Genomic DNA, 24,027 nt, shown 5'->3' with positions numbered 1-24,027 from the left:
CTTGATGGTGATTTGAACTACTGACTTAGACTCGACTTGCAAAAACAATTCATTCAGATTCGACTTAGACTTACGTCTACTGCACATTACAGCTTAGATTGGGCCTAAAAGCATCAATTATAGGCCTTAGCCCTAAGTAAACCTGACATATTATTTTAATTAAGCTTTTACAACTTTTGTTAGTAGACCATTGTTTGAGTGAGAGGTGTTTTTTGCTTTAAACATCTTTCGGCTCCCTTTTGTCACTTGTTTTAACCACAAGGTGAGTCAAGAGCAAATCATCTGGGATGTGCGACTGATAGGAGCGGAGCAGGGCAGAGGTGCGTGTGTTTCATTGTGCAGTGCGCTGTGCTTGTTAAAGTCCAATGAACATCCGCACCTTAATTTAACATCCTTCTGAGCGGACCAGGTCACTCTTAAAACACTACACAGGAATATCTTAAGATTATCTTTAGAACCGTCCCGATAATCGGGGCTCGCAGTTGGTCTCTTGAGTAGAACCCACGTGGGTTCCTTGAAACCAATTTTGAACCTTGGGATCCATCAGACCTAACGAAATCCAAATGGCGTTCACATACACATGTGGGCTGGATTTGGATTTGTTTGGCTCTGCTGGTCTAAAGCAAAACTGATTTTTATTATCTACCTTGGTACATCTACAAACACTTCTCGTTTGAAAGTATCCATACTTTCAAACTGGTCTATTCTATTTAAAATACAAGGTACTTTGACATGAACAGGTGTATTTGACATCTTCTGAGTGGAGCTAGTTGGACCGTTCAGTGGTGTTGCCCACCAGCACCTGTCCAGACCGTTCCTACCTGCTCCTGCTGCTGCCTGGCCAACTCCATCTGCTGTCTCTGCTTCTCTAGCTGCGAGGCGGCCATCTTCTTTTGCTCGTCGTGGGCGGCCAGCAGCTGCTCCCGCAGACTAATCAGCTGACCGATCATGGTGGACAGCTGGCGCTCCTTTTCCTCGAGCGACTCGGGCGTACCTGGAGACATATTCGTAAATCAGTTCATTTTTCCTCTGAGGCCATTAAACGAAACGCAATAGTAACGACGGTCACTAAGATCACATCGAAATTACCGGAGAATGAAAAACGCGTGGAAATTTATTCCGACTAATCAAAAAGGAAAAGTTGACAGCCAGATGGTAACATTATTAAGAAATTCTCCAGAGTCAGAAGTTCTTTAGGGTGCTTCTTTTTCTCCAAAGTGTCACAATGGAAGCACTCCTTTCACAGATACCAGGGAAAAAAAATCAAAACAACTTGTTTGGCCCCTTGAAAAATGCTCATACCTCAATTCCCATAAATCTTCTGACTTGTTGTTACATCTCACTACTTATTATCTTCCGTCTTGTCCCTGCACGCTATCAACCAGTGTCTGCTCACAAGAACAATAAAATTAGATTGAGTTCACCTTTTGAAAGTGGGTTGATGTTAAAGACTTTTGTCGGGTTTATGATTTAGGCATTCTTGAGAGGTTTGTGGGCCGACACCAGAAACATTCCAGCGTTTACTCCGCAGTCATAATATTTCACACGGTAGCAAAGACAAAAGACGAGACGGTGTTGCTAACGTTTGCCTTCTAATTAACAAAGGAACAGAACATTTCAATAGAGCACGAAGGAATTCTTCTCTCTATGCCCTTGTGTCTTTCATAATGCTTTACCTGACTTATTAATACCAATTCTGGCCAACAGTAAGTGGGTCTATTTTGTGGTGTAAAAGCTTGGTGATGCAAATCAAAACCTGCTGGTGGGATGCCAGGGAGAGTGGGGGAGTGGAAGGGGGAAAAAGTGTAAATAAAAAAACTGGAAAAGCCCACTTACTTTATTTGTAAGGATTAACTGACAACCACTCTCTTTGAGAAGGGACAACAGCTCTTTAGCTCGGTTGAAAGAAGCTGGAAAGTTGAACCAAACCATATCTCCAGGCTCAATCATTTCTCAGCAAACAATCAAACCACTGTACAACCACAAACATCCTCATCCGTCAGCAGCAGAGGAGTCGACAATTCGCTGCAGCCCTAAACTCAGTCACAGCAAGTCCAGCTCTAAACCCAACAGGTCCGTGGAAATTACCAAGAAAATGTAAACCAACGAAGAAGAGGAAGAAAATATCTGTACTCATACAATAACATGTGCTTTCCAACCGCTGCGATAACGTTAAATGGCGTCCTGCATGTTTGACACTTATTGTTGACTTCATTGACTGCTATGGTCAGGCATTACACATGAGGAAGCTGTGGGTTTAACGTAAGAAGGCGAAGTGGAAGCAGCATCATGTCTACCTAATGGAATGAAACAAAAGGAAGTTGAACTGGAGGTCCATTAATCATCCTGTGCATGCCTTAGTTCATCACATAAGGAAAAAATTTAATCATTTTTACATTTATTATTTTCAAAATAAACAAAAGAGGACGACAGGTGATGCATCTGTAGCCTGCATAGTAAGAAAAGCAGCCTCGATATTTGTGTGGTCGTGTCATTAAAGTACATTTTTCTAACTTTGTCTGCAGCAACAAGTTCTAGAGCTCAGATGCAGCTTCATTCATTTTGATTGACTGCGTGTGTGTGTGTGTGTGTGGGTGTGGGTGAGTGGGTGTTGGTACGTAAATCTTGCACACGGACTGAAGTTTATCATGTTCAGAAGTTCTTGTCCTTGTGTGTGGAGGCGTGCGCGTGGGTGTGTGTGTGTGTAAGGTCTTGCCTTGGGGCCATGTAGGGAGACTGTAGGGTGGCCCCCAACACTACCTGCATACTAACAAAGTCTCCATTGTGGTCTTGTCAGGCCACTATTGTACCCCAGACTGTCCTCCAACACAGACACACACACTCTCATTCACACACACAGGCAAGCAGAGAAATTACCCCTCAGCAGCCCTGACTCAAAGACAACATTCGTCTTTTCTCGTCTCTTTTTAAGTTTTCATTTTCTTTTTGATTCTTCCTTAAAGTCCTGCACGTTGCAGTTACCTCCAAGTTCAGATTCTCCCTAAAGCCTCGTCTTTCTTCCCTTTGTTTGCTGTTGTGATTTACCCCACTCTCCTTGAGTTTTCTCACTTCCACCTTTTCCACATTTGTGCCTCATTTCATTCTCTAGTTTCTGTTAGACTTTAGTCTTAGTTCACTTAGTTCATAGTTTTTATGTCATTCATACAGTAGATTTCAAGCCTTCTGCTTTTTTCCTGCTCCTTTCTTGCATCTCTGTCTTCTGTCATTAACACCTTCCTCTCTTTCTCCTGCTCCTCCCTTTCTAACTCTTCATCACCCATCTAACCCTTCTACTGTTCTCACCGCTCCTCTGGCTGGATTTTCACCGATGGATGCTTTATAACCATATAATCACACACACACACCAAAAAAAATAGACTTCTTTTGTGTTTCCCCACGTGTTTTGTTTTGTTTTTTCTGCAAAAAGTGCAACCCTATTGTGTAATCTCAACAACTGCGATTACGGCGCCATGATTCATCTTTGCGGATTACGGGCTGAGCATTCCAGACGTGCTGCTGTGCGTTCCTTCGACGCTTTCTGGCACCGGCGACCTTCGGAGATATTTCCGTTTCCCATCCGTCAGGATTATTCCCGACGCCTGCTGAGGTCACGGGCCAAAACAGAAAAGCCATTAGCTGTTTTCTCGCTCAGTTTGGGCGATGTGGATGTTCCGCGTCTTAGCCAGAACTCCTGTGTCCTCTGTGGGTTTTTTTACTGTTACGTTTAGTTTCGGTTTAAAACGAACCCCGACTCATTTTAAACCTCCCATACGCAAATCTGTCTATGTATAATTAAAAATATCCTCACAATAAGTCCACATTATTGGTCATAATGAAGGAACATCGCCAGGTATATTTTTAGGCGGCATCTTTGATGGTTATATTTTTTTAAGAAGTCAATTGCTGGGGTCTGTGTTTAATTAGTCGAAACTGATCGCATTTTAATCAAATACCATGTATCGACGAAATAAAGATTTTCAATTCAAAAACCATTTTTGCTTCTAAATCATTGAATAAATAAAGCATACGAACTCAAATACAACAATATTTATCTGATATTTTTCTGTTTCAGGAAGCCCTGATGGTTCACCATCCTTTACAAATGTGGATTATGGACGCTGACGTTAGCGTCTGTGCTGCTGCTGCTACATGTGTAGCACCGAGATGCTATTTTAGCTTTGAATAGCTTCGCTGACAGGCTAACTCCTTTTAGCACAACTTGGACATAGCACAGCATGGGATTTGGTGAAGGTACGAAGTAATTTGCAGCTACGCTAATACTACCAAATTTTTCAACAAGTTTGAGACAATTATAGACACTTTGGCTTAAATGCTGTAGACAGAGGAGGCGGGAATGTTATATACCAAAGCAGCCTCACCGGGCCATTGAAATGACAAGGTATGTAAACGATAATATGATGAGGGTAAAAGGATTATGTAATGACTTGTTCATGTTTATTTTTTTAACTTAAACTTGAAGATTTGACAAAGGACAATTATTTTTGTCTTTCCTTAAGATACGTATCCATTAGTGCAAAACATAGTTACAATGACTAAACAACACCCAATCTTCTTACTCAGTTAGTGTACTTGTAAACACATTATAAATCTACAGTGTTGTGCTTTTTGAAAGTGACCAGCACAGACAGCCTGTTGTAAGGAACCAATAAAGAAAGCCCCTCCTACCGTTTATTAGCTTCCACAAAAGCTGCAATTCAATTCAATTGTATTCATTCCCAGTGGACAATTAAAAAGGTGCAAGGAGCAGACAAAACCAGATACATAACCACATGAAATAACTTAAGAAATACACACAAAAAAAAGAATAAGTATATGAGTTTAGTTGATGTTGAATACAGACGTTTTGTCCTAGTGTTCCTTTTGGTACCAGCACTGTCTTGAAGTTTCTGACCCCGTTTACTTTTTATCACAGAACTTCGTGTGCCACTGCTCAGATGGACAGACAGATCTTTGAAAAAAAACAAACAAAAAAAAAACAAAACTCTGAGGCTGGGATTTGGGGTTTTTTCTAAAAAAATACAACATTTTTTAAAAAAGGATCAAGACTAACCCAAGACCAGCTGTATTAACAATGTCAGCTTGGTAAGGCATCATGCGGTAATGTTGTTGTGTAACAATAAGAACTGATAAGAACTAATCATATCTAGTGTAAAGTTTTCTTCATATAAAGGACATCCTGAAAGGAGCTCCCTTCTTTTCTCCTCTAGCAGAAGCTGAGACATTTTCAAGGAGACAACCAAATAGATTAAATTTTTTTTTTCATCTCACTTGTGCGTTAAAATCGCATCAGTCGATATGTTTAACCTCGATCTGTAGGCTGCGAGGATGTAACATCTAATCTGAAAATATTCTGGTTGCAGTTGATGTCAGTTCGCCCCTGCGGACAGACAGACAGACAGACGGTAACATATGTTTTCATGGGAAAAATAAGAAATAACGGCGAAAAAAGTAAGATAGTGGATTAGACACTTGAATGTGAATATGATTATTGCAGCCAGATGTGCCAGCTCATGCATCTAACATTATAATGAGACACTTTCGATCCATCTGTTCTTTTGCTTTACTAACTGAGCTTTGGTGAAAGATTTAAATGTAAATGCTGGAAAATAATTTAAGAAAAGAAAAAATACCAAGATGGAAAGAAAACAGTGTGGATTATTAGGAAAGATTTTACACAATTTTGTTCCTTATTCCTTTTGCTTACATCAAAATAATTCAAATTTATGTTTAGCACAGATAAAACCTCTTACTTTTTGTTTTTCTGACAAATGAACATTTGAACACCGAGGTGCACTGATTGTCGGAGAGCGGAATCTGCCGATTTTTGAAAACTTTGACCTCTAACAGCTTCAATTTCTTTCCTTCTCCGGCATAATCCTGGGAAAACAACTATCAAAACTTCATATTCTGCAGGTCAGACCTAAAACAAAACAGAAACTGGTACCAGCCAGGAAAAATACATAAAATCTATAAAATATTGCAGCCAAAAAGCATGATCGGACAAGATTACGGAGCTACATGAGAGACGCAGGAACAACCTACAACCTCTAAAATCTGATGCCACTCCATTTTTGTGAAGAAGGAAGTTGCGCTCAGTGTCTTCTTCAGAGGTTTTTGTGTCGTTTCCTTCAGTAGCTTGAAGTGCAGCGCCGCCACAGGCGAGGAGGGGAAAAGGCTTTTCAAAGAGTTTGTTTGGTTTGACCCAGTGCAGCGTGAAAGCGAACTGCAGCAGCTGAAAACGTAACAAGCGTCCCAACTTTAGTCCCCAATCCAGCCGAGTCTATTGGACTATCTGGTGTGAAAACACCCTGAAAGCTTTGAGGGGAAACATCACAAAACAGCACAACTAACCCCTCAAAACACTGAATATCTGTCTTCTACACATTTCCCACCAGACGTTTCGAATAAAAGACACATTTACTGACGCGCGCACACACTGCGAGCACTAATGAATTAACCAGGGTCATCGGTTTTCTTCACCCTCAAAATAACTGTGACTTTACAAGCTAGTTCAGGTTGTTGTGTCAGGAGGGACTAAGCAACAGTTGTGTTTGCATATTTAGGTCAGCCAGACCGACACGAAGAAATAAGCCGTTCCGCTCTAATCAGGGTGTTCCTTTTCAGTCGGGCGGGGGGAAACGGAGACATCTGTGAGCCTGTGTGCTCCGTGATGGAGACCGTTCCTTTGCCCAAGCGTCCATCTCAGTGTGGAGCACAAGACGAGCTTTTACGAAACTTAAGCTAGGTACTTTGAATGACGTTAAGAGACAAATAGGTTTGACTTTTCCTTCCAGTGTCCATCAGTATTTCCACACCGAGGGTCTCAGCGGTGGCCACTGACTAATACTGTTTGTTGCATAATTGTATTAAGCATCCCTAAACGCAGGTTTAGAGACGAGACAGCAGACTGGGTGTGTTGCCGCTTGTCATTTCAGCTTCTGTAATTTCCAGAAGCACGACTCGACAGGAAGGCTTCTTTTCGAGTTAGCAGGCTTGTAACAGATGTCCAATTATTACTTTGCAAAAGGTGCTTACGGATGTGAAAGCAGTCTCTTTTTTTTCTGCTAGGGTAATTGGAGACGGAGTTGGCCACAATTAAGAGAAGGAGGGGGGAGGCTTAGAGAGGCTGAGGGGGGAGAGCAGATTTCTGGGTTGAAATGAAACTCAATGTCTGGGCTGTTCTGCTGCAGAAGACTCTCTGTAGTTGATTTTTCCACAGAGGAAATTCTTGCCATTTCAACAGGGGATGATCACAAACAGTCTCTCTCTCTTTCTCTCACTGAGAGCACGGCCGTTAATGATGAACGTTAGAGCGCGCGAGCAGGATCCGCCGAATCATCCGAGACAGAAAACCTCACTCTGTCTGACTCCTCATCAGGTTTTCCAACAACGTTAGGAGTGCAGAAACTGCTGTGTGACTTGCGAAATTCATAAAAGTACAGTATGTGTTTGCTTACTGCTTAAAGAAGGTTATGTGTGACAAGACATGTTACCTTCAGTTTCTATAAAAATTATGTTTATATTAAATATTACTTTGAATAAATTTGATTAATTAATTTAATGCCTTGAAATTGGGCCTCTGTCTCTTTAAAAACTCTTCTTTCTGAAACTCTGCCTTCAGGAAGTCATCACAACATGGCTCCCCTATTAACCCTTGAAAGTCTTTTTACCAGCGTTTCACCGAGAAGGAGCTTGTACAATGAGCTCAGCTAATTGCTGCTGGCTAGTTTGAAGGAGCTGAGTGGGGAACGGCTGCTCTGTGAGAGAGAAGTTTGGAAACGGCAGCTCAGAGGAGGAGCTTGGTCCTCGAAGGCGGGGCTAGATCCACCCAGGCGATGTACACAGCTGAATGGTTGCCATGGAGATTAAAGGATTTCTCAAACATGCATGAAAGAATCAAAGCAACACTCCAACATTTCTCCTGATACAACTGCAGTAACTTAGTCACACCTTTCCATCTATGTCAACATTTTTCCACTTACTTGAGGTCATTGTAAATCGGGAAGGCCTCAGTGTACCTAGAGGTGATACACTGAGATAACATATTTTTGGAAAGTTTGGCCATCGTTATGTCATCTTTCTTTTTTTGATGCAACAGTCCCTCCTGCAGCAAAACAGGAACACAGCTCGATGCTGCCACTCCCATACTTCACGGTTGGGATGAATTTTTCAGGCCCAATTTTTTTCTCCACATGTAACATAAACTGTTACAAGCAGTTTATTGGTACATAAATACATATGCAGATGTTTCTCTTTAAACATTATTCATATGCTACTATAACACATTCATTTTATATATTTTAAGTAAAAAAAAATTGTAATGTGATAAATCGCTTTTATTTATTTACTTTTTAACAACATATCTCCCAAGCCGGAACCTTTGTACTCGCATGTTTCTGGTACGGCTGTAATTCTGACGCACAATCAACAGCAATGGACGACAAAGTCGGTTCTCTTGGTGCGCTGAGGGTTAACTTTTGGTTCAGAAATCCATCTGATGGGACATTTCTAAAAAAGTTCATTTTCAAAGAAGTTACATGAGTGTTCAGGGATTCCTGAAACAGAAAAATAAAATATAGAAAATGATAAGTATTGTTCTATTTGACCAAATATCCAATAATTTAAAAGCAAAAAGGGTTTTGAATTGAAAACATTTATTTCGTCGACGTATCGTTTTCGATTAAAAAGCGATTCATTTCCACTGATTAATTACAGACCTTGAAATTGAACTCGATTCAAAACTTCAATCCCCACTTTTAAGACAAAGAGACAGAGAGAGAGATTGTCTGTTTACATTTACCAGGCAAAGTGAGGCGGTGACACAGCGACGCACGTTGTCATGTGACGAAATGCTGACAAGCATTTGATTTTCTCAAGATGCAGCTGCCAAATCAAACTGCAGAAGAAGAATCCGGCCGTAGCATCGCTATTTTTACATCTGAATACCAGATTCAGCTCGAGAGTACTTTTGTCGCTGCGATTTATAGCTTCATAAAGGCTATTTGCTGATGCGAACAGAAAGCCGGGGGCTCGTCTCGCCTCTCCCCTCCAACCCAACCCTTAATCAGAGATACAATTATAACCCGTAGGTAGGCCAGGAGGGCCTTTACGCTCCTGCTTTCATGTGTTCAAAGTGCATTCACGCACTCAGGAGATAAGCATAGCATTTTTAGTCAATTCCTATGGAAAATAGCTCTGTTTTTTATTATTATTTGTGTGTTTTTATTTATTTTTTTGCTCATGCTGATTGATTGTATTATGACACTGCTTGTGTTTGGATGAGCCCAAGGAGAAAAGTAGAACTTCAGATGTGGCCGGTCTGAAAAGATTTGTAGTTTTCCTGTCAGACTTTTTTGAACAAACAATAATTTCCATGCTCAAGTCAAAAAACTAGTGCAGAAATAAACAATATTTAAAATGGCAAGAACATAAAGAACGCAAAGTGTAGACCGAAGCCTCGTGGTTTTTTTTTTATATATCAAAATCAAAGCAGCAGAATCTTTCCTGTATATTTTCTAAAACGTGTCTCCAACAAATTCCACGTTTCACTCCATTTCTAGACAAACTAGTAAAAGAAACCATAATAAAACCTTATTGCATTTCTTTAGCAAATTATTTTATTCCTTTAAAAAAATTTCAAGTTTTAAGTCCACACAACATTTTTTCCACACCCGAATCCCTCTAACTGAAGAACAATTGTTTTTAATATTCGTCCTGACCTTTTAGTTTTTTTAAAAAACATCCCTCTGCGTTTTGTGCCAACGGAAGCAGCTGCGTTCAGTAACAGTTCGGATCTCGAACGTTTGTGTTCTCACCTTTGACCTCCCCCAGCAGCTCGCCGGCGTTGAGGCCTTCGACGTGATCCTTCCAGTCCTTGGAAAGTAGCCTCACCATGCAGGAAGGTTCTGCAAAATAATATAAATGAAACGTTACGTTAATGAGTCTTCAATGGTTCTGGAAGTCAAATATTTAAAATCACATTTTATTTATATAGGACGTTACGACAGTGAGTGCTGCACAGAAGTGCTCTCCATTTTAGCTCCGGGATAAAAATGAAGAAAGAAACTAAAACAAAATCAAGTAACAACATTAGTGGAAACATAAAAATGACAAAATACTACAAGGTACTAAAAGCAATTCTAAATCAATGCGTCTTTAGCTTAGCTTAGCAATTTGAAATGTTATTTACAACAGAAGTTTGCATTTCGGAGTTATTATTTCATAGTAAAATCGTGCGCCAATCAAGCACCTGGTTCGTGGATTCAATAAAAAACAAAAAAAAAAACAACTAAGAACACAACAGCCGGCGTGAAAGAAAAGAAAGTCGGACGGGAGGAGAACCCTGAGAGAAGATATTGTTTTTCGTATCTGTGAGGACTTGTTAGATTCCAGAATATCCTCCAGCTTCTTCTCCAAAAACTTAAAAAAATAAAAGAAAAAAAGCAGCAGCCATCCAGCTGACCGATATGACAATGTGCGCATTATACAGAGACGGGCTCTTATTTGCGGCCGTCTTCTTCTCTCACATTGTGTCTCGTAGCCTGGGGATAACAGACGGAGCGGGACACGTGGTCGGGACGTGGTCATGGGATTCATAAGGTCCCATTTGTTCGACGGGAGTCCTGCTGTGAACTTCACTCCAACAATGGGAACTTTTTTCGATTTATCCCCCAGAGAGGCCGGAGGAGGCAGAGGGAGGCGCTGGTCGGGACTTGAGAGAGCAGGAGCGTCACGGTTGTGGATAAAGTCATGAAGTAGGAAACGCACATTGATTGAAGGATGTGCATCAGAAGGATGTGGCTTTCTAAAAATCTGTGTCAAAGTTAGCGCCACGTAAACCAGTTTGACGACATCGTATCCACAGAGACACGTTGCATGTTGGTGTTTACGTCTGGAAACTTTGCGCAACATACGGGAATTATGTTATTTCTATGCTGCCATACTGTTGTCTATTGTAGTTCATTTAAGAAAACACCTGTGTTTGCCTGTTTTGTTCTGTATTTTATTATGATTATAAGTTGAATCACCAAATTATGCAGTGAAATCAAATAATTTTTGAACAAATGTGTTGGTATTGGCGATGCTAGCCTAGTACTGACTTGGTATTGAGTTGATACCAAGTCATCCATATAAATCATAAAAACTGTATATTTCTATTCAGTCTCCCACCTTCCAAATCTATCTACCAGCTTTGCATAGCTGTGCCCACAGCATGATGCGGCGACCACCGTATTTAAACCAGTGTGTGATTGCTTCAGAGCTAGCTTACAGCTCCGTGTGGTATAGAACACGCAGGCCAAAATGTTTTGGTTTCTTCTGATCAGAGAACCTAGTTCCACATGTTTGCTGTGTGCCCTGCAGATCAGACCTCTCTTTGCTTTCTTTCAACAATGGCCTTCCTGTCACAACTCTCCCGTCTGACTGTCAACAGACAAAGACGGATTGAACGTTGGGAACACTGTTTTGCGATCTTAACTCTGTTGTGTTTCTTGGTCTTCATGATGCCGTTTGCCTTCGTTAAACAGCCGGATCTGCGCTGAGATATAAACTAGAATACAGTTGATTGCATTTGATTTTCTTTATGATTATTAGACTGAAGATGAAGGAATACAAATAAACCACTACTTTAGAAATCTTAGTTTTGTAAAAAAAAAAATCCAGTGATACTCCAGTGATAAAAATCCAAAAGTTGCAGCCTTCAGAAGTCATGTTATGGTAGAGTTCATCTGTGAGTCATTATTTTGGCCTACAGTGAACTCCTGGTTTTCACGTGGGGTTAGTTAGCACAACCATTCAGGACAAGATAAAATCCGCACATACTTGAGAACCCTTTAAAAACGCTTAGAACTGAATTTTTTTTTTACACATCAAATACCAAATATACCTAAAAACTGATTAATATGCAAAGAGCAAACCATCTTAGCACTTCCACTGAAGAAACTAACATCTGCTAAGGAAAATGAACGACGCTCCTCTGTTAGCTGCTTTGCAAACTTTAGCCAATCACGTTTCATTTTACTTAGATGTTTCAGCTTCCTCAGTAATTTTTTAAAATATCTTTTGGGTATTCTCTTTTTAAAAAACTTGTGAAAAGGTGGATTTTCCATGAATAATTTCATGTTCCACAGAAAAATCTGCAAATAGATAAACTGGCAAATACCAAACCGTTTCCAGGCAAGGGGTCCACTTGTATGTGTCAAACCGTGACATGGAGAAATAGCACGAAGAAACCATTACCACTGTGAAACATGGCAGTGGCAGCACTATACTGCAGGGTTGCACTTCATTAGTAGGAATAGGGAAGATGGTCAGTGCACAAATAAAGGGCAAAATATGAAGAAAACACAATTATTTTCCTACTATTTTACCATCATGTACTAGTTTGTGTTGGTCTGTCACACACAATCTAAATAAAGTACTCAGATGTCGGTTGGTGTAGTTAGAAAAGAAATGAGGGCAGGATTCACCGGGTGTGAATACTATTGCAAGGCTCAGCATGATGAGAGCCTCCTGCATGTAGAGCTGCTTGACGCACTTTTCAGCTTGTGAGTTTGTGTGCAAACAGTGGTTTTCGTGCCAGCGTATGCGCTACAGATGGTGTCAGAGCCACGCAGGGCTCCGTGCCAAAGCCTCAGCAGCCCGTGGATGTCAAAGATACACACACACACACACACACACACACGCACCCGCACACATAAAGAAGAAAAAAAGAAAAGAGACATTCTTGGGCTCTGTGTGGAAAACATGCCCCTGAGGGCTTGCCTGATTTAGAATGGTTAACTCAGACAATAGCTCATTTGTGGTGCCCTTATCCTGACAAAAGGCGCTATAGGCACTCATTACTGCACATGCTCCATTGTGAATGGCTTAATGTTGAGTTTGTACGTACGGGCCCACTGTGCGGTCATGGGATGCCGTCCTCCAGCAGAGCACAACTCCTTCACTGAGCTCATTAAAGTCTAACATGTTTACAGAGGGATTATGATCAATATAAATAAGCTGATGCAAGGGTCTGAATTATACGGGGGCAAAACGTAAACAAAGAGGGGAGACAGCTGCACAATGTAGCAGAGAAACCTTGTGTGAGCTACAGGTATTACTGCTGGCGATTCAGCATATCAACATACAGTGGTGGGCGCCGCTAACTAGAAAGCTAATTGCACTAACCGTAAAGAACTAATAATAAACATTAGTTCCACTAAAGCTAGAGCACTACAGAAACAAAAGCTAATGCTAAAGCGCTACACCAACACAGAATTTAGCAGAAGCTAGCCTTAATTTTGATTTACATTATATCTGCCCTTGAAGGACTACAACCCTCTAGCACTAAGTTGATTTAGGTATAATAATTTACATGAAAATAAAAAAAATAATAATAATAATTTACATGATCTATATTGCCCTTAGATATTGTATTTGTGATCGTATCTTGTTTTCTTCTGTCCGTGTTTTATTTTGTTCCTGAATGTTTCTTGTTTGAGGTGAAGTTACTGGGAAAAAAAGACTTGAATTGTTGTGTAAGCAGTCTCTGTCCGCTTCAAAATAAGAGCATGAACATAAACGCCTAACTACTTGAAGAATTCAAAACTTTGGCACAGATGTCCAACTTTATTATAGCTGAAACTTTACAAAACAGCCAAGTAAAGTAACGCTTTGGAATTCATAAAATGAATATAGCAAGAAGCTAAGTGCGCTAAACGTTTTCAAAGTTAGCAAAAGAGCTAAAGCGCTAAACAAAAGTCACTGTAGCGAACTTAACAACTTTGCTGATATATTTAGCAACTTTTCAGACGCCTCTAGCAACTTTTGACAATGAAAAATATAAAACCTAGGCAATGACATCATCCAGCAACTTCTAACACAGCCAGTAACTACTTTTCTTGATGAAGAGTTGGCAATAGAGCGGAAAATTAGCCCCCCTGTTAGTGGATTAGTGGAAGTGTGTCCACCACTGTCAGAACAAAAATATGAGGTATTTCCAGGAAAACGAGGCCACCTTGCTGTTAAGTGGAGCAATTAATATAACAAGAATGATTCTCATACATATAAACCAGACAGGTTAATCTGCTAAACTGCATATATTTGCTTCAAATGCTGATTCTTGGAGTCACTGTCTAGTACTGCAGTGGGACAGATGTGTTTTCTCATCAGGCGACCAAAAGACGCCAGTGTGCATTTTTGTAACAGGCGTCCCCATCACAAAAGAATCTCAGCGCAATTTATGAGAGCTTTTAAATGGGAAACTGCAACCTGTAACTCAGAGAAGCATCTGCATAAGTCAACCGTGTGTACTCCGACACAACTTACACCCGTCACACCGATAAACAGCCCCGCATCAGGGGACGGAGGAAGAAGAGGAAGAGATAAATGAAAAGGAGATGTTTTACCCTAGATGGCTCTCTGATCTGTCGCCATGAACGAGTCAAGGTTCAAGAGCTGTTTAGATTGGGAGGTAGGGGAAGGCCAGCAGGGGGATAAAGATTCCACAACGTCTGAACGCAGACCTCTCTATCAAGAGGAGGAGAAATGCAGAAGATGGATGGCTCGGGAAAAGAAGGAAAGAGAGCTGGGGCGAAGGGGTTGAGGAGGTAAATGATGAGGAGAGAAGTAGAGATTGAAACATTCTGATAGCCTTGAATAAAAATAGAATAGTGTGACAAAAAACAAAATTAGAATAGAAAGCAACAATTATTCCTACTGCTGCATAATTATTGTTACTTAGGATGCAATTACACCCGCCCTATTTGGGCCGCTTTAATCGAAATGTAGTTCGGTTGTCAAGAAAGTCCGGTTCGTTTGGGGTGGTGTGAATGGGCAATCAAACTCTGGTTCACCTGAAAACCTCGGTCTCTGTTTGGCTGAAGTTAACTCTTACACGTTCGAATGTCTATGTGAACACCAAAAGCAGGAAGCGAACTGTAAAGCAGGGCATTGTGGGTAAACACAACCAAAAGAAACGTGGGAGTCTCTTCCTAGTGTGAGAAATGACTCGTGGAGATTTACTAATGACAAAAGAAAATTCCCACAAATGATCAAATATAATGCTACTTCATCTTTGTTTACATTGCGTAAAAAAGAAAGTTGCGCTCACTGTCTTGTTCAGAAGTTTTTATGTTGTTTCTTTCTGTAGTTCTTGGTGCAGTGCCCCCGCAGGCGAGGGGATTACAGGTTTTTCAAAGAGTTTGTTTAGTTTGACTCAATGCAGTTTGAAAGCGAACCACAGCAACTGAAAATGCAACAAATGTTGCAACTTTGGTCTCCAAACAAACCGATTCTCTACCGGACATTCAGGATTGCAAATTTTCAGTGATTGTATTTGATTTTTTGGGTATTTTACCCTGTGCTTCATATCCCGTCTTGCTCTGCCAGTAGGGAAACTCGACTTGTTGCACTGCCACTCCTTTTCAGCTTAAAAGGACTTTAAATCTTCACCAAAAACTTTCGCATAACTACTTAAAACCAACCTCTGCCAAAATAACATTTGAGTTATTTAGTTGTAAAAATTTTCTACCATTTTCAGCCATTATGTTACTTCTTGTAACAAAAAATTCACATTGCTAGCATGTGACCCTGTCCTGCTTCTTTAGTCCATCAGCAGCTGCCGTGGATCGAGGGAAGACAAAGGCTAATGAAGGCACGTGAAGCAGCAGAGACGCAGTAAATCAGGAGCGAGGCAGCCAGGCCGCTGCCAAGTGTTTTGGGTACACATCATTTTATCACCTGTCTCCGCGCCAACCTGCCATCACGCAGCGTTTTGGATGTTGGGCAACTCCCTGTGTGTTTCCCTGTTTGTGTGTTTGCCGCACGCCGGGCAAGAATCAACAGTCCCGAACAACTGCTGCCAACGAACACACAGTCTGCCTCAGGCTTCTTCTGAAAGAGTCGCCTTCTCTGGTTTTAATTTCCCGCTTTCACTTCAGTGGTTTATTTTTAAACTTTTTTTTAATGAAACAAACTCTGTAAGACTGTGTTTCTAATCCGTTCGAACTGGAACAGGGTGGTTTTAAGCTTACACAATCTTTAGCCTACTTCAGGTTGTCAGGTTCTGTTTAAATGATTTCTTGATTCTAGAAAATGCAGGTAATCACAGTTAATTCATAATTTAACAAATAGAGCTTTTACTGTATCTCATAGGTTTGGCTTGGAGAACCTATTACCTCACTAATAAATAAAATAATCACCTGAATGGACTGCTTTACTCAAGTTTTTAAATTTGATTTTAAATTTTGATTAATGAGAGAAAAAAAGTTATCTCTGAGTGGGTCAAGACTTTCCGAGGCCCTGGATTGTTTTGAATTTTCCTTAAAAATAATAAAAAATAAAACAATAAAAGATTTTCACATTCTTCCATTCTCCGTTGCTCTCCTGTGACGATTGGGTCACACACTGTAATAAACTGCAGTGCAACTCAGAAACTCAGAGCTCAGTACTTTGCCATAAAATACCAAAGTAAAGAAAAAAAAACATTCATCTGAAGAATGAGTTAATGCTAAAGTCAACAGAGACCCCGTGTTTTAGCGAACATTCATAGAACACACCCAGGAACGCCAAAAAAAAGAAATAAAATAAAGGGAAAAAAAAGGTCTCTGTGTCTTCACTTCGCCGCTGAGTGCCGGTAAATGGAAGCTGACAGCTACACTTTGCACTTCCAAATTTATGTCGGGGCCCGTGACTTCAGCTGCAGACCCCACAGCATCGTGACGCAGAGACAAAGAGGGAAATGAAGAACGAAACACTGAGAGGAGAAAGAAAGAGAGAAAAAGAACAGATTTGTGATTAAAGATACATGATGTGTTCAAAATTCCTTCTTTTGAACAACTTTCTCTATTTTTATGTACCTTTTTTGTCCAGCAAGAGAGAGCAATTCTGTTCATCAGGATTCCTACACGTTTTGTGTCAAAATCCCATAATTGTCTAAACGCATATTTCCAGAGTTCTCACTGAAGTGATAGATGGATGGAATTGACAGCGGAAAGAAATTATTGGAAGAAATTAATGCAATTAAGGAAGTAATGGGGGGAAAAGAAGCACAGAAGGAAAGATAAAAAGAAGGGAGAAAGTAAAACACCAAAAAAAGAAAAAAGAATTTAAGACAGAAAAACAACAAACCTCAAAGGGTTTTATCATTATTTCATGCACTACACCAGCTAACATCCATAACTTTCAATAAAAAGGTTAAACAAAAGAAAGAAAGTATTTTTTTTATTTTTTGGCCTGTGTGTAAAACGTCATCTGTGTTGGCCACCCCCATGTTGGCAGCATCATGGTGCGGGGATGCTTTCATTCAGCAGGGACAGAATAAACTGGACAGAATAGTGGAGTTTTCCTTCCACTTCAAAACATCGCTTTGGTCTACGGAATAAAAACTCGAGTGGAAAACATTTGAATTTGAATTTGTAACATGGCCAAAATGTGAAAAAGATCAACTGGTGTGAAGATTTTTTGCAATGGACTGTGTTAGAAATGATAATAATTATAATAATAATAAGGGCGAGAAGCAGGAATACACTGAGTAGAGAGATGGAGGGATAGAGGAGAGCGAGAGAAGAACAGAGACAGCAGCTGTACTAACAGCTGGCCAGCAGGATTGATGTCTCTGTGAAATAAAACTCAACATATGTCCAAACATGAGGTGGCGAGCCAGCCAGGAGGACAGGAGACACACACACACACACCCCCACACACCGAGCATGCACTGATTAAAGAATACCACCACACTGCTGAGACATTTAATTGAACAGAGGGGGTACATAACACACACACACACGCGCACGCCCACACGAAATCAGCCGTGTTCTAAAACCATTACGCTGCAGAGCGGTTTGCTGCTCCGCATGTTAGCACGGTGTCTGTTTCACACACAGTATTTTCATCTGTCAGATGACACCCAGACGCTCTTGTCACAGAACACGGTCAGAGTTAAGGTGTGTTGGAGGTTTGGGGTTGTGTGTGTGTGTGTTTGTTTGTTTGTAATACCTTGTGGGGACGATTTTCCCGACACATACAACATTGTGGGGTCCCACTGCTCCTTATGGGGACCGAAGCCTGGTTCCCAGAAGGAACGCTGTTTTTGGGTCAGGGGTCAGATTTAGGATTAAGGTGTGAATTGAGTTTTGGTTGGATTAGGGTAAGGGTGAGGTTTAGGCTGTAGAAATGAATGGAAGTCAATTGAAAGTCCCCACAAAGAGCCATGCAAACATGTGGGTGTGTGGGGGTGGGTGTGTGTGCGTGGGTGTGTGTGTGTGTGTTGGAGGGGCAGGGGAATTTTGCGTGGCATCCAGACCTCCTTTATTCGTTTACACACTCTCACCAAACAGTTTGCTTTCCTTCGCTGTCCAGGACAAACATTGATAATGACACCAAATCGGTTGGCATTTGTGGTGAAGATGACTAAGAAGCCTTAAATAAAATAAAATAAATCTTTTTATTGCGGGGCTGTCATCTTACCTTGAATTCTTTATAAATTTGAGGTAACATTCATTCATTTGAGGACATAATTACTGAGTCTCAAAGGAATCCGTTTTTACAATGACTGTAACTGAAGCATCTTTAAAGGTGAACTTTGACCTGTTAACTGTAACCCTGAAAATGCTGACATGTAAGTCAATGGGTCCATGAGGACACCGGCATTGTCATGACAGTTACAAACAAGTGGTACAAACCAGCTGCTTGATCTACGTTTTGCAGTCTGGACCCTCGGATATAGAGAAATCATTACTTATTGAAGGTGTGGACTCTGTTGAAGTTTTAAAAGTCACCCAATCGCTAACGTTTAGCCGTAATGTATCTAATACGCTATTTCAACACTATGAAGTAACCGGAAATTGCCTGCAGTAAACAACTGTCTCCCACAGTGAAGAGAGAAGTGCCGATCCGAACGAGGCGGCTGTTGATGTTAACTCAATATTTGGAAGTGTAGCTAACATGTTTGGCTACATTCACTTGTCTTTGTTCACTTCCTCCGCTGTCATTGCTAAAACTACAGCCCAGGAGAAAATCTACCAAAGGGAATCCAACTCAATGGGAGAAAGTCCAGGCGAAGAACTGAAGAGAAATGAGGAAAGCAACGGCCAGGCTAGCTGGGATCCAAAGAGCAAATGAGGTGGATTAGCAGTGTTTGCTAACAACTGATGGTATCATCCAGAACACACGATGGAGTATCATCTCTGCTTCCTGAATACTGAGCTATTAGCAAATAATGGCAGTCATGAGAATATAACACAAGAAAAGTCTTCAGTCAGAGGCCTCTTCAGGTTCACTGCAAGACTGACTGCTACAGGGCTGACTTTGAAGATAACTTGGATGACATTTCATTGCCCTTTAGGATTAATAAAGTATTTTTAATTGAATTGAATAAAAATTATGGCTGTCTGGATATTGTGAAGTTAGAGTGTTGCAGGTATTGTTAAATTAGCTGTACTTTGTAAACAAAAAAATAGGCTAAGGTATGACGAATATATAGACCTGGACATTATTTGTCAATTTATCAATAAAAGTATAAAAGTAAACAAATGTATTTTAACAACGGTGTATATTATGGACTAAGATTAAATTAAGATACTTCAGGACAGAGAGGCTCAAAGCAATGGATCCACAGATTCCAAAGATGAAATCCTCATTCTCTCTGCTGAGATAAAACAAAAAGCCTGGACTAAATAATAAATCTCATTATACGCAGAATTTCTTTTTTTTTGGTTTCCCTGGAAAGAAATGACGCAGCATCTCCGGCTAATCTCATCAAGCCCAGAGGTGGAGAACAATAAAGACTCGGCTGAGTCGGCTGGTGAGCCGCAGCCGACCGAAGGGTCTGTTCTACTTGAGTTGAAGTAAATAAAAGTGTTAAAAGTTAAACATCTTTTTAATGGTTAGCAACAGAGCCTTAAAATCCTATTGTGGAACGACAAAATACAATTAACCCCACTTTGCCCCCTGTGAGTAGACGAAGGAATGCTGTTTGAGCGCGTTTCAGGCTGGAACAAAAATATTCACAGAAGTTCATCCCTCTTTTCCTTCAGACTCATTTCATGTTTGATAAAAAAAAAAAATTAGTGACATGTTTATATTTTTTTTAAAAATGCTTTTTGGTTTTATTTTTACTCTGTAACATCAGAAGAGGAATGTGGTATTAAAAAAATTTGAGATTTTTTTTTAAAGTCAGAAATCTTTTCAGTGGCTCGTCTTTAACAAAGCCGATTTCTACCTCTGACAAAGTTTTAATATTTTTTTACTGATTGTTTCTAATAAAAAAAGGCTAAATGCATAATATAAAAACATATATTTTAATAATAATTATCAGATAGCAAAATGTTATGGAATCAATTACCATACGAAAAGCAAGACTAGTCAAAATACTTTGACTTTTTAAAATTTGTACAAATTTTTCTAGTACCAGGCTTTAAATGGTTAAATTGTAAAGTGAAATTTTTCATTAAAAAAAACAAAAACATAATATAAATTAAGAAATATAAAAAAAGAAAACAAGAAATTTAATCCTAAACACACTATAAAACCTGCAATCAATTTTTGGCTGCGTGAAAGCTGACAAGACTTACGCCCCTCGTACCATATTGCCTCTTTCTTAAACTGAAAACACCAGTTCAAGACCCGAGCTTCTGGTTCCACTTTAGGCTTGATACATGAAACCCTCTCTCAGCGCACACACACACAGACACACCGAGACATATCTGCGCAGACATGCAGACACAGGAAAACGTGTGGTTTTGACACAATAGAAACGTTGTTTTGGCTCGGCTGGACGTGTGACTTGAATGGCGGTGGAGAGGGTCAGGGGTCAAACCTCTGAGGACTGACAGTGAGTCTGGACTGAGTCAATAAAAAAGAGCTGAACGATGAAAAGCTGCACATTTTGTCTTTATCTACTATCATAACTGGTATGATCAGCAAGGAGCTGCAGAGAACAGGCGTGTATAAAAATCAGGTCATCGTCAGCGTAATGGCTGATATGAAAGTCATTAACTTGTGACGCGTCACTTTAGATAAAGTTAATAAAGGTTTTAAAAACTGTGTCATGTTGGTAAAGATTCACAAAACTGAAGCCACAGTGTGAGGAAAGCGCAGTGCTAAAGTAAACTGGTGTTTAGCCTGTGGCTAAAGCAAGATAGCATCTGATAAAAATCAAAACTCAGTGCAGATCATGTTTATTTGCACCTACACCATCGTGCTGCTATTAATACAGTTCCAAAAATCAAAAACACTTTATGAATCCCAAAGAGAAATTAAATGTTGCAACACAATTTTACTATAGCTAAATGCTTCAAATTCAGAGAACTAGTCGCCATATTTAGACATTTACTTAATTAAATATAAAAAAGTGAAAAGATAAAAGCAATTCCTGCAATAAATATACAATTTAATGCAGTACTGTAGCCTCAAAGTACTATAATGGGTAAATAAACAGAAAAACAGTAAATCCCAGATAGCTACATTATTGGTACACCTACAATATGAATAGTTCATTCAACTGTCTATAGGCAAAAAGATAGCTCTTTGTCTTCTCCTTAAACATTTTACAAAGTTTTAGCAGCCAGGAAGAGGAATCTTTGTTTTTTTACAGTCTCTCTACATAACTCAGAATCCTGAGTCTCCTCTTATGAATTTTCTCTCCAGTTTGCCACACAGACTTTCTTTTGGGTTTAAGTCCAAACTCACAGGTTTTAGTCACATAATATCAATGTCAATTTTAGTCCCATCTGACTAAAACATTTGTGCTAGTAAGACAGCGACAGCTTTTACTGGCATCACTGACCAACCAACCAACCAATTGGTTGTTCTACTGATTAGTGTCTAATGGTTATGGAGAGTAGATGTCATTCGGGCTTCTTAATTAAAGTTCCAGTTGTTCAAAACTTTTAACCTACTGCTCTGTGTAAAATGGCAGATTTAGAAAAGTGTGTTTCTTTGTAGCCATTTCACAGCTAGATCAACAAACTGAACCCTCCAGTTTTTTTGTCTTTCCTATTTTAATCAGTGGAAAATAGAAATTTCATGTCATATTTATTCCTCAGGAAAAATAAAAAGTAAAACTAAAAAGTTCATAGAAACTGATCAAGTTTTAGAAACATTTGCTACACATAAAAACAATGCTTTAGCTACCTGAAGGAAATTTTAAAGGCTGCTGATAACTTTGACTGGTTGTTAACGACAATTAACAACCAGTCGACCAAATAACGACAATTATTTCCTCTATGTAAAATCCTCCACATTTTTCCCACACTAAGTAAACGTACAGGTACTAAAAGATGAGAGTATATGCTGCTAAAATAAAACCATGAAAACTAATCATGAAGAAATATGACACATACCAAAAACCAATGTGCAGAAAGTGCAGCTCCAACATAAACTCTGCGTTAGCCTGCGGCTAAAGCGGATGATGTAAGTTTATTTGCAGTTCTATGGTCTCTTTGCTGTATCGAATGTTAACGTAAAAGAGATTCTGAATAAGCTTCAAGCGAATTAATATGCAAATAAATGACTATATTTTATACATTCACAGATGTTTCAACACTTGAAATGAATAGTTTCATGCAAAGGTTTTCTCTTTTTTGTAAAATTAGCTGAGTTTCTTTAAAAAAAAAGAAAATTGGGAGAGGCTGTTCAGTCAGAGTGCATCATACCGAATAAATCTGATTTCCATCACTTGTAAACCACTAGAAAGTAAACAATCATCTTCGAACCTTCTTCTTTTCTTGCCTTAAACATGATTCTTGCTGCGACCTTGCAGGTTTCTCTTCATTATTCTCGCATTAATTTGCCATTCACCAAATTACGGAGCAATTTAGACTTTAACTGATATCCTTGCGGGAGGGAGGAGGGGGAACAGAAAAAGAAAAGCAAAGCTTGATAAAAATCACGATTTAATCTGATTTTTTTGGACGCGGTACAAAGCTGTTCCAACAAACCACATTACTGCTGCACCATATGCTGGCTGGCCTGCAGCCAAGCAGAGCAGCAGAGGTCTACCCCACCGACTACGCAGTCGAGACCCGCAGGCTGTGGGTGATCATTAGCTAGGAAAGCCCTATCAATTACAACGTGATAGATTGAAAGCAACTTCCAACAAGTCTGGGGAGGAGAGAGAGAGTGTCAGTTAGCAGAGAGGAAGAGAGCTGCGCACTCCAGGATATCTGGAATCTCTGCTCCAACTCCAAATCTGTTTTGTCCCCCTCATAAATCTGCCAGGTAAGGGCTAATTTCAGAAGTTTTATCATACAAGCGTCCATGAACAACACACACTGGGAAAAGCTCTTCCTGCAAACAATCACAGCTCACGCTGCCAATCCTGTAGAAGAAGGCAAACATGGTGCCATAGCCAAGGCTTTGTCAATTACCCAATGAGATTAGCTCTTGGGGTTGACCGTGCTTGCTGTTAAGCTGTCATCGCAACTCCCTGTCACACACACATACACACACACACGCTGATTGGGCATACAGAAGGAGCGCAAGGCTCAAGGTGCTTGCAGAGGTTCCACGTTAGGTCACGAACTGGAGTTTCTCCTGCAGCTTAGCCAGGCAAAGAAAATCTGCAGATGATTTAATCTGGAAACACAGCTAGCGGGCTAACAGTTGGATAGGTACAAGCAAGCTGCTTATATCTATTTAGCTAATAACAAAACTTAAAAAAATTATTATTCTGAGCAAAAAAAAATTTTGGTTTTGTTTTGCACCTCACCTAGATGCTTGTACTTAAATCAGCTAGCTTGTACATTTAGCTAAGGGCAAGCTAGCTAATAACACTAGTTTAAAAAAAAAATAATCCTGAGAAAAAGCAGGTTTTATGTCTGCTCTGCAGCTCAGCTAGCTAAAGGGAGCTTAATACATACACATGCCACACTATGGAGAAGTTTGGCTGCAAAAAGAATTTGAAAATCATGTATCACTTTTCTTTCCTCCTCACAATTACCTGCTGCTTTCTCTTGGTCTGTCACCTGAAATCACGATGGGTTACAGGCACCACAAACAGCCTGTTTGATTTGTAACCAGGATAAA

At 40.0% G+C, this 24,027-nt stretch overlaps 1 protein-coding gene and 1 long non-coding RNA gene across 4 annotated transcripts in view; one reads left to right on the top strand and one right to left on the bottom strand.

The window, feature by feature from the left end:
* The window catches only part of LOC116736960 (transcription factor SOX-6-like), a 154,320-nt gene that overhangs the window by 63,960 nt on the left and 66,333 nt on the right, over positions 1–24,027 (bottom strand). For all 3 annotated transcript variants that reach the window (XM_032589872.1, XM_032589883.1, XM_032589863.1), the window contains 2 exons: positions 9,837–9,926; positions 822–994 (listed from right to left, as the gene is read on the bottom strand). In XM_032589872.1, the coding sequence (XP_032445763.1) occupies positions 822–994; positions 9,837–9,926 (263 nt within the window). The remainder of the gene's footprint in view (positions 1–821; positions 995–9,836; positions 9,927–24,027) is intronic.
* LOC116736988 (uncharacterized) lies at positions 14,312–16,207 on the top strand. Its single transcript, XR_004342716.1, has 2 exons — positions 14,312–14,609; positions 15,609–16,207. It is a non-coding gene; the product is annotated as an uncharacterized LOC116736988 (long non-coding RNA).

Source organism: Xiphophorus hellerii, chromosome 2 (genome assembly GCF_003331165.1).
Source record: "Xiphophorus hellerii strain 12219 chromosome 2, Xiphophorus_hellerii-4.1, whole genome shotgun sequence".
Classification (NCBI taxonomy): Eukaryota; Metazoa; Chordata; class Actinopteri; order Cyprinodontiformes; family Poeciliidae; genus Xiphophorus; species Xiphophorus hellerii.
The sequence above is the reverse complement of the archived record's forward strand: the minus strand, read 5'-3'. Positions and strand labels throughout refer to the sequence as shown.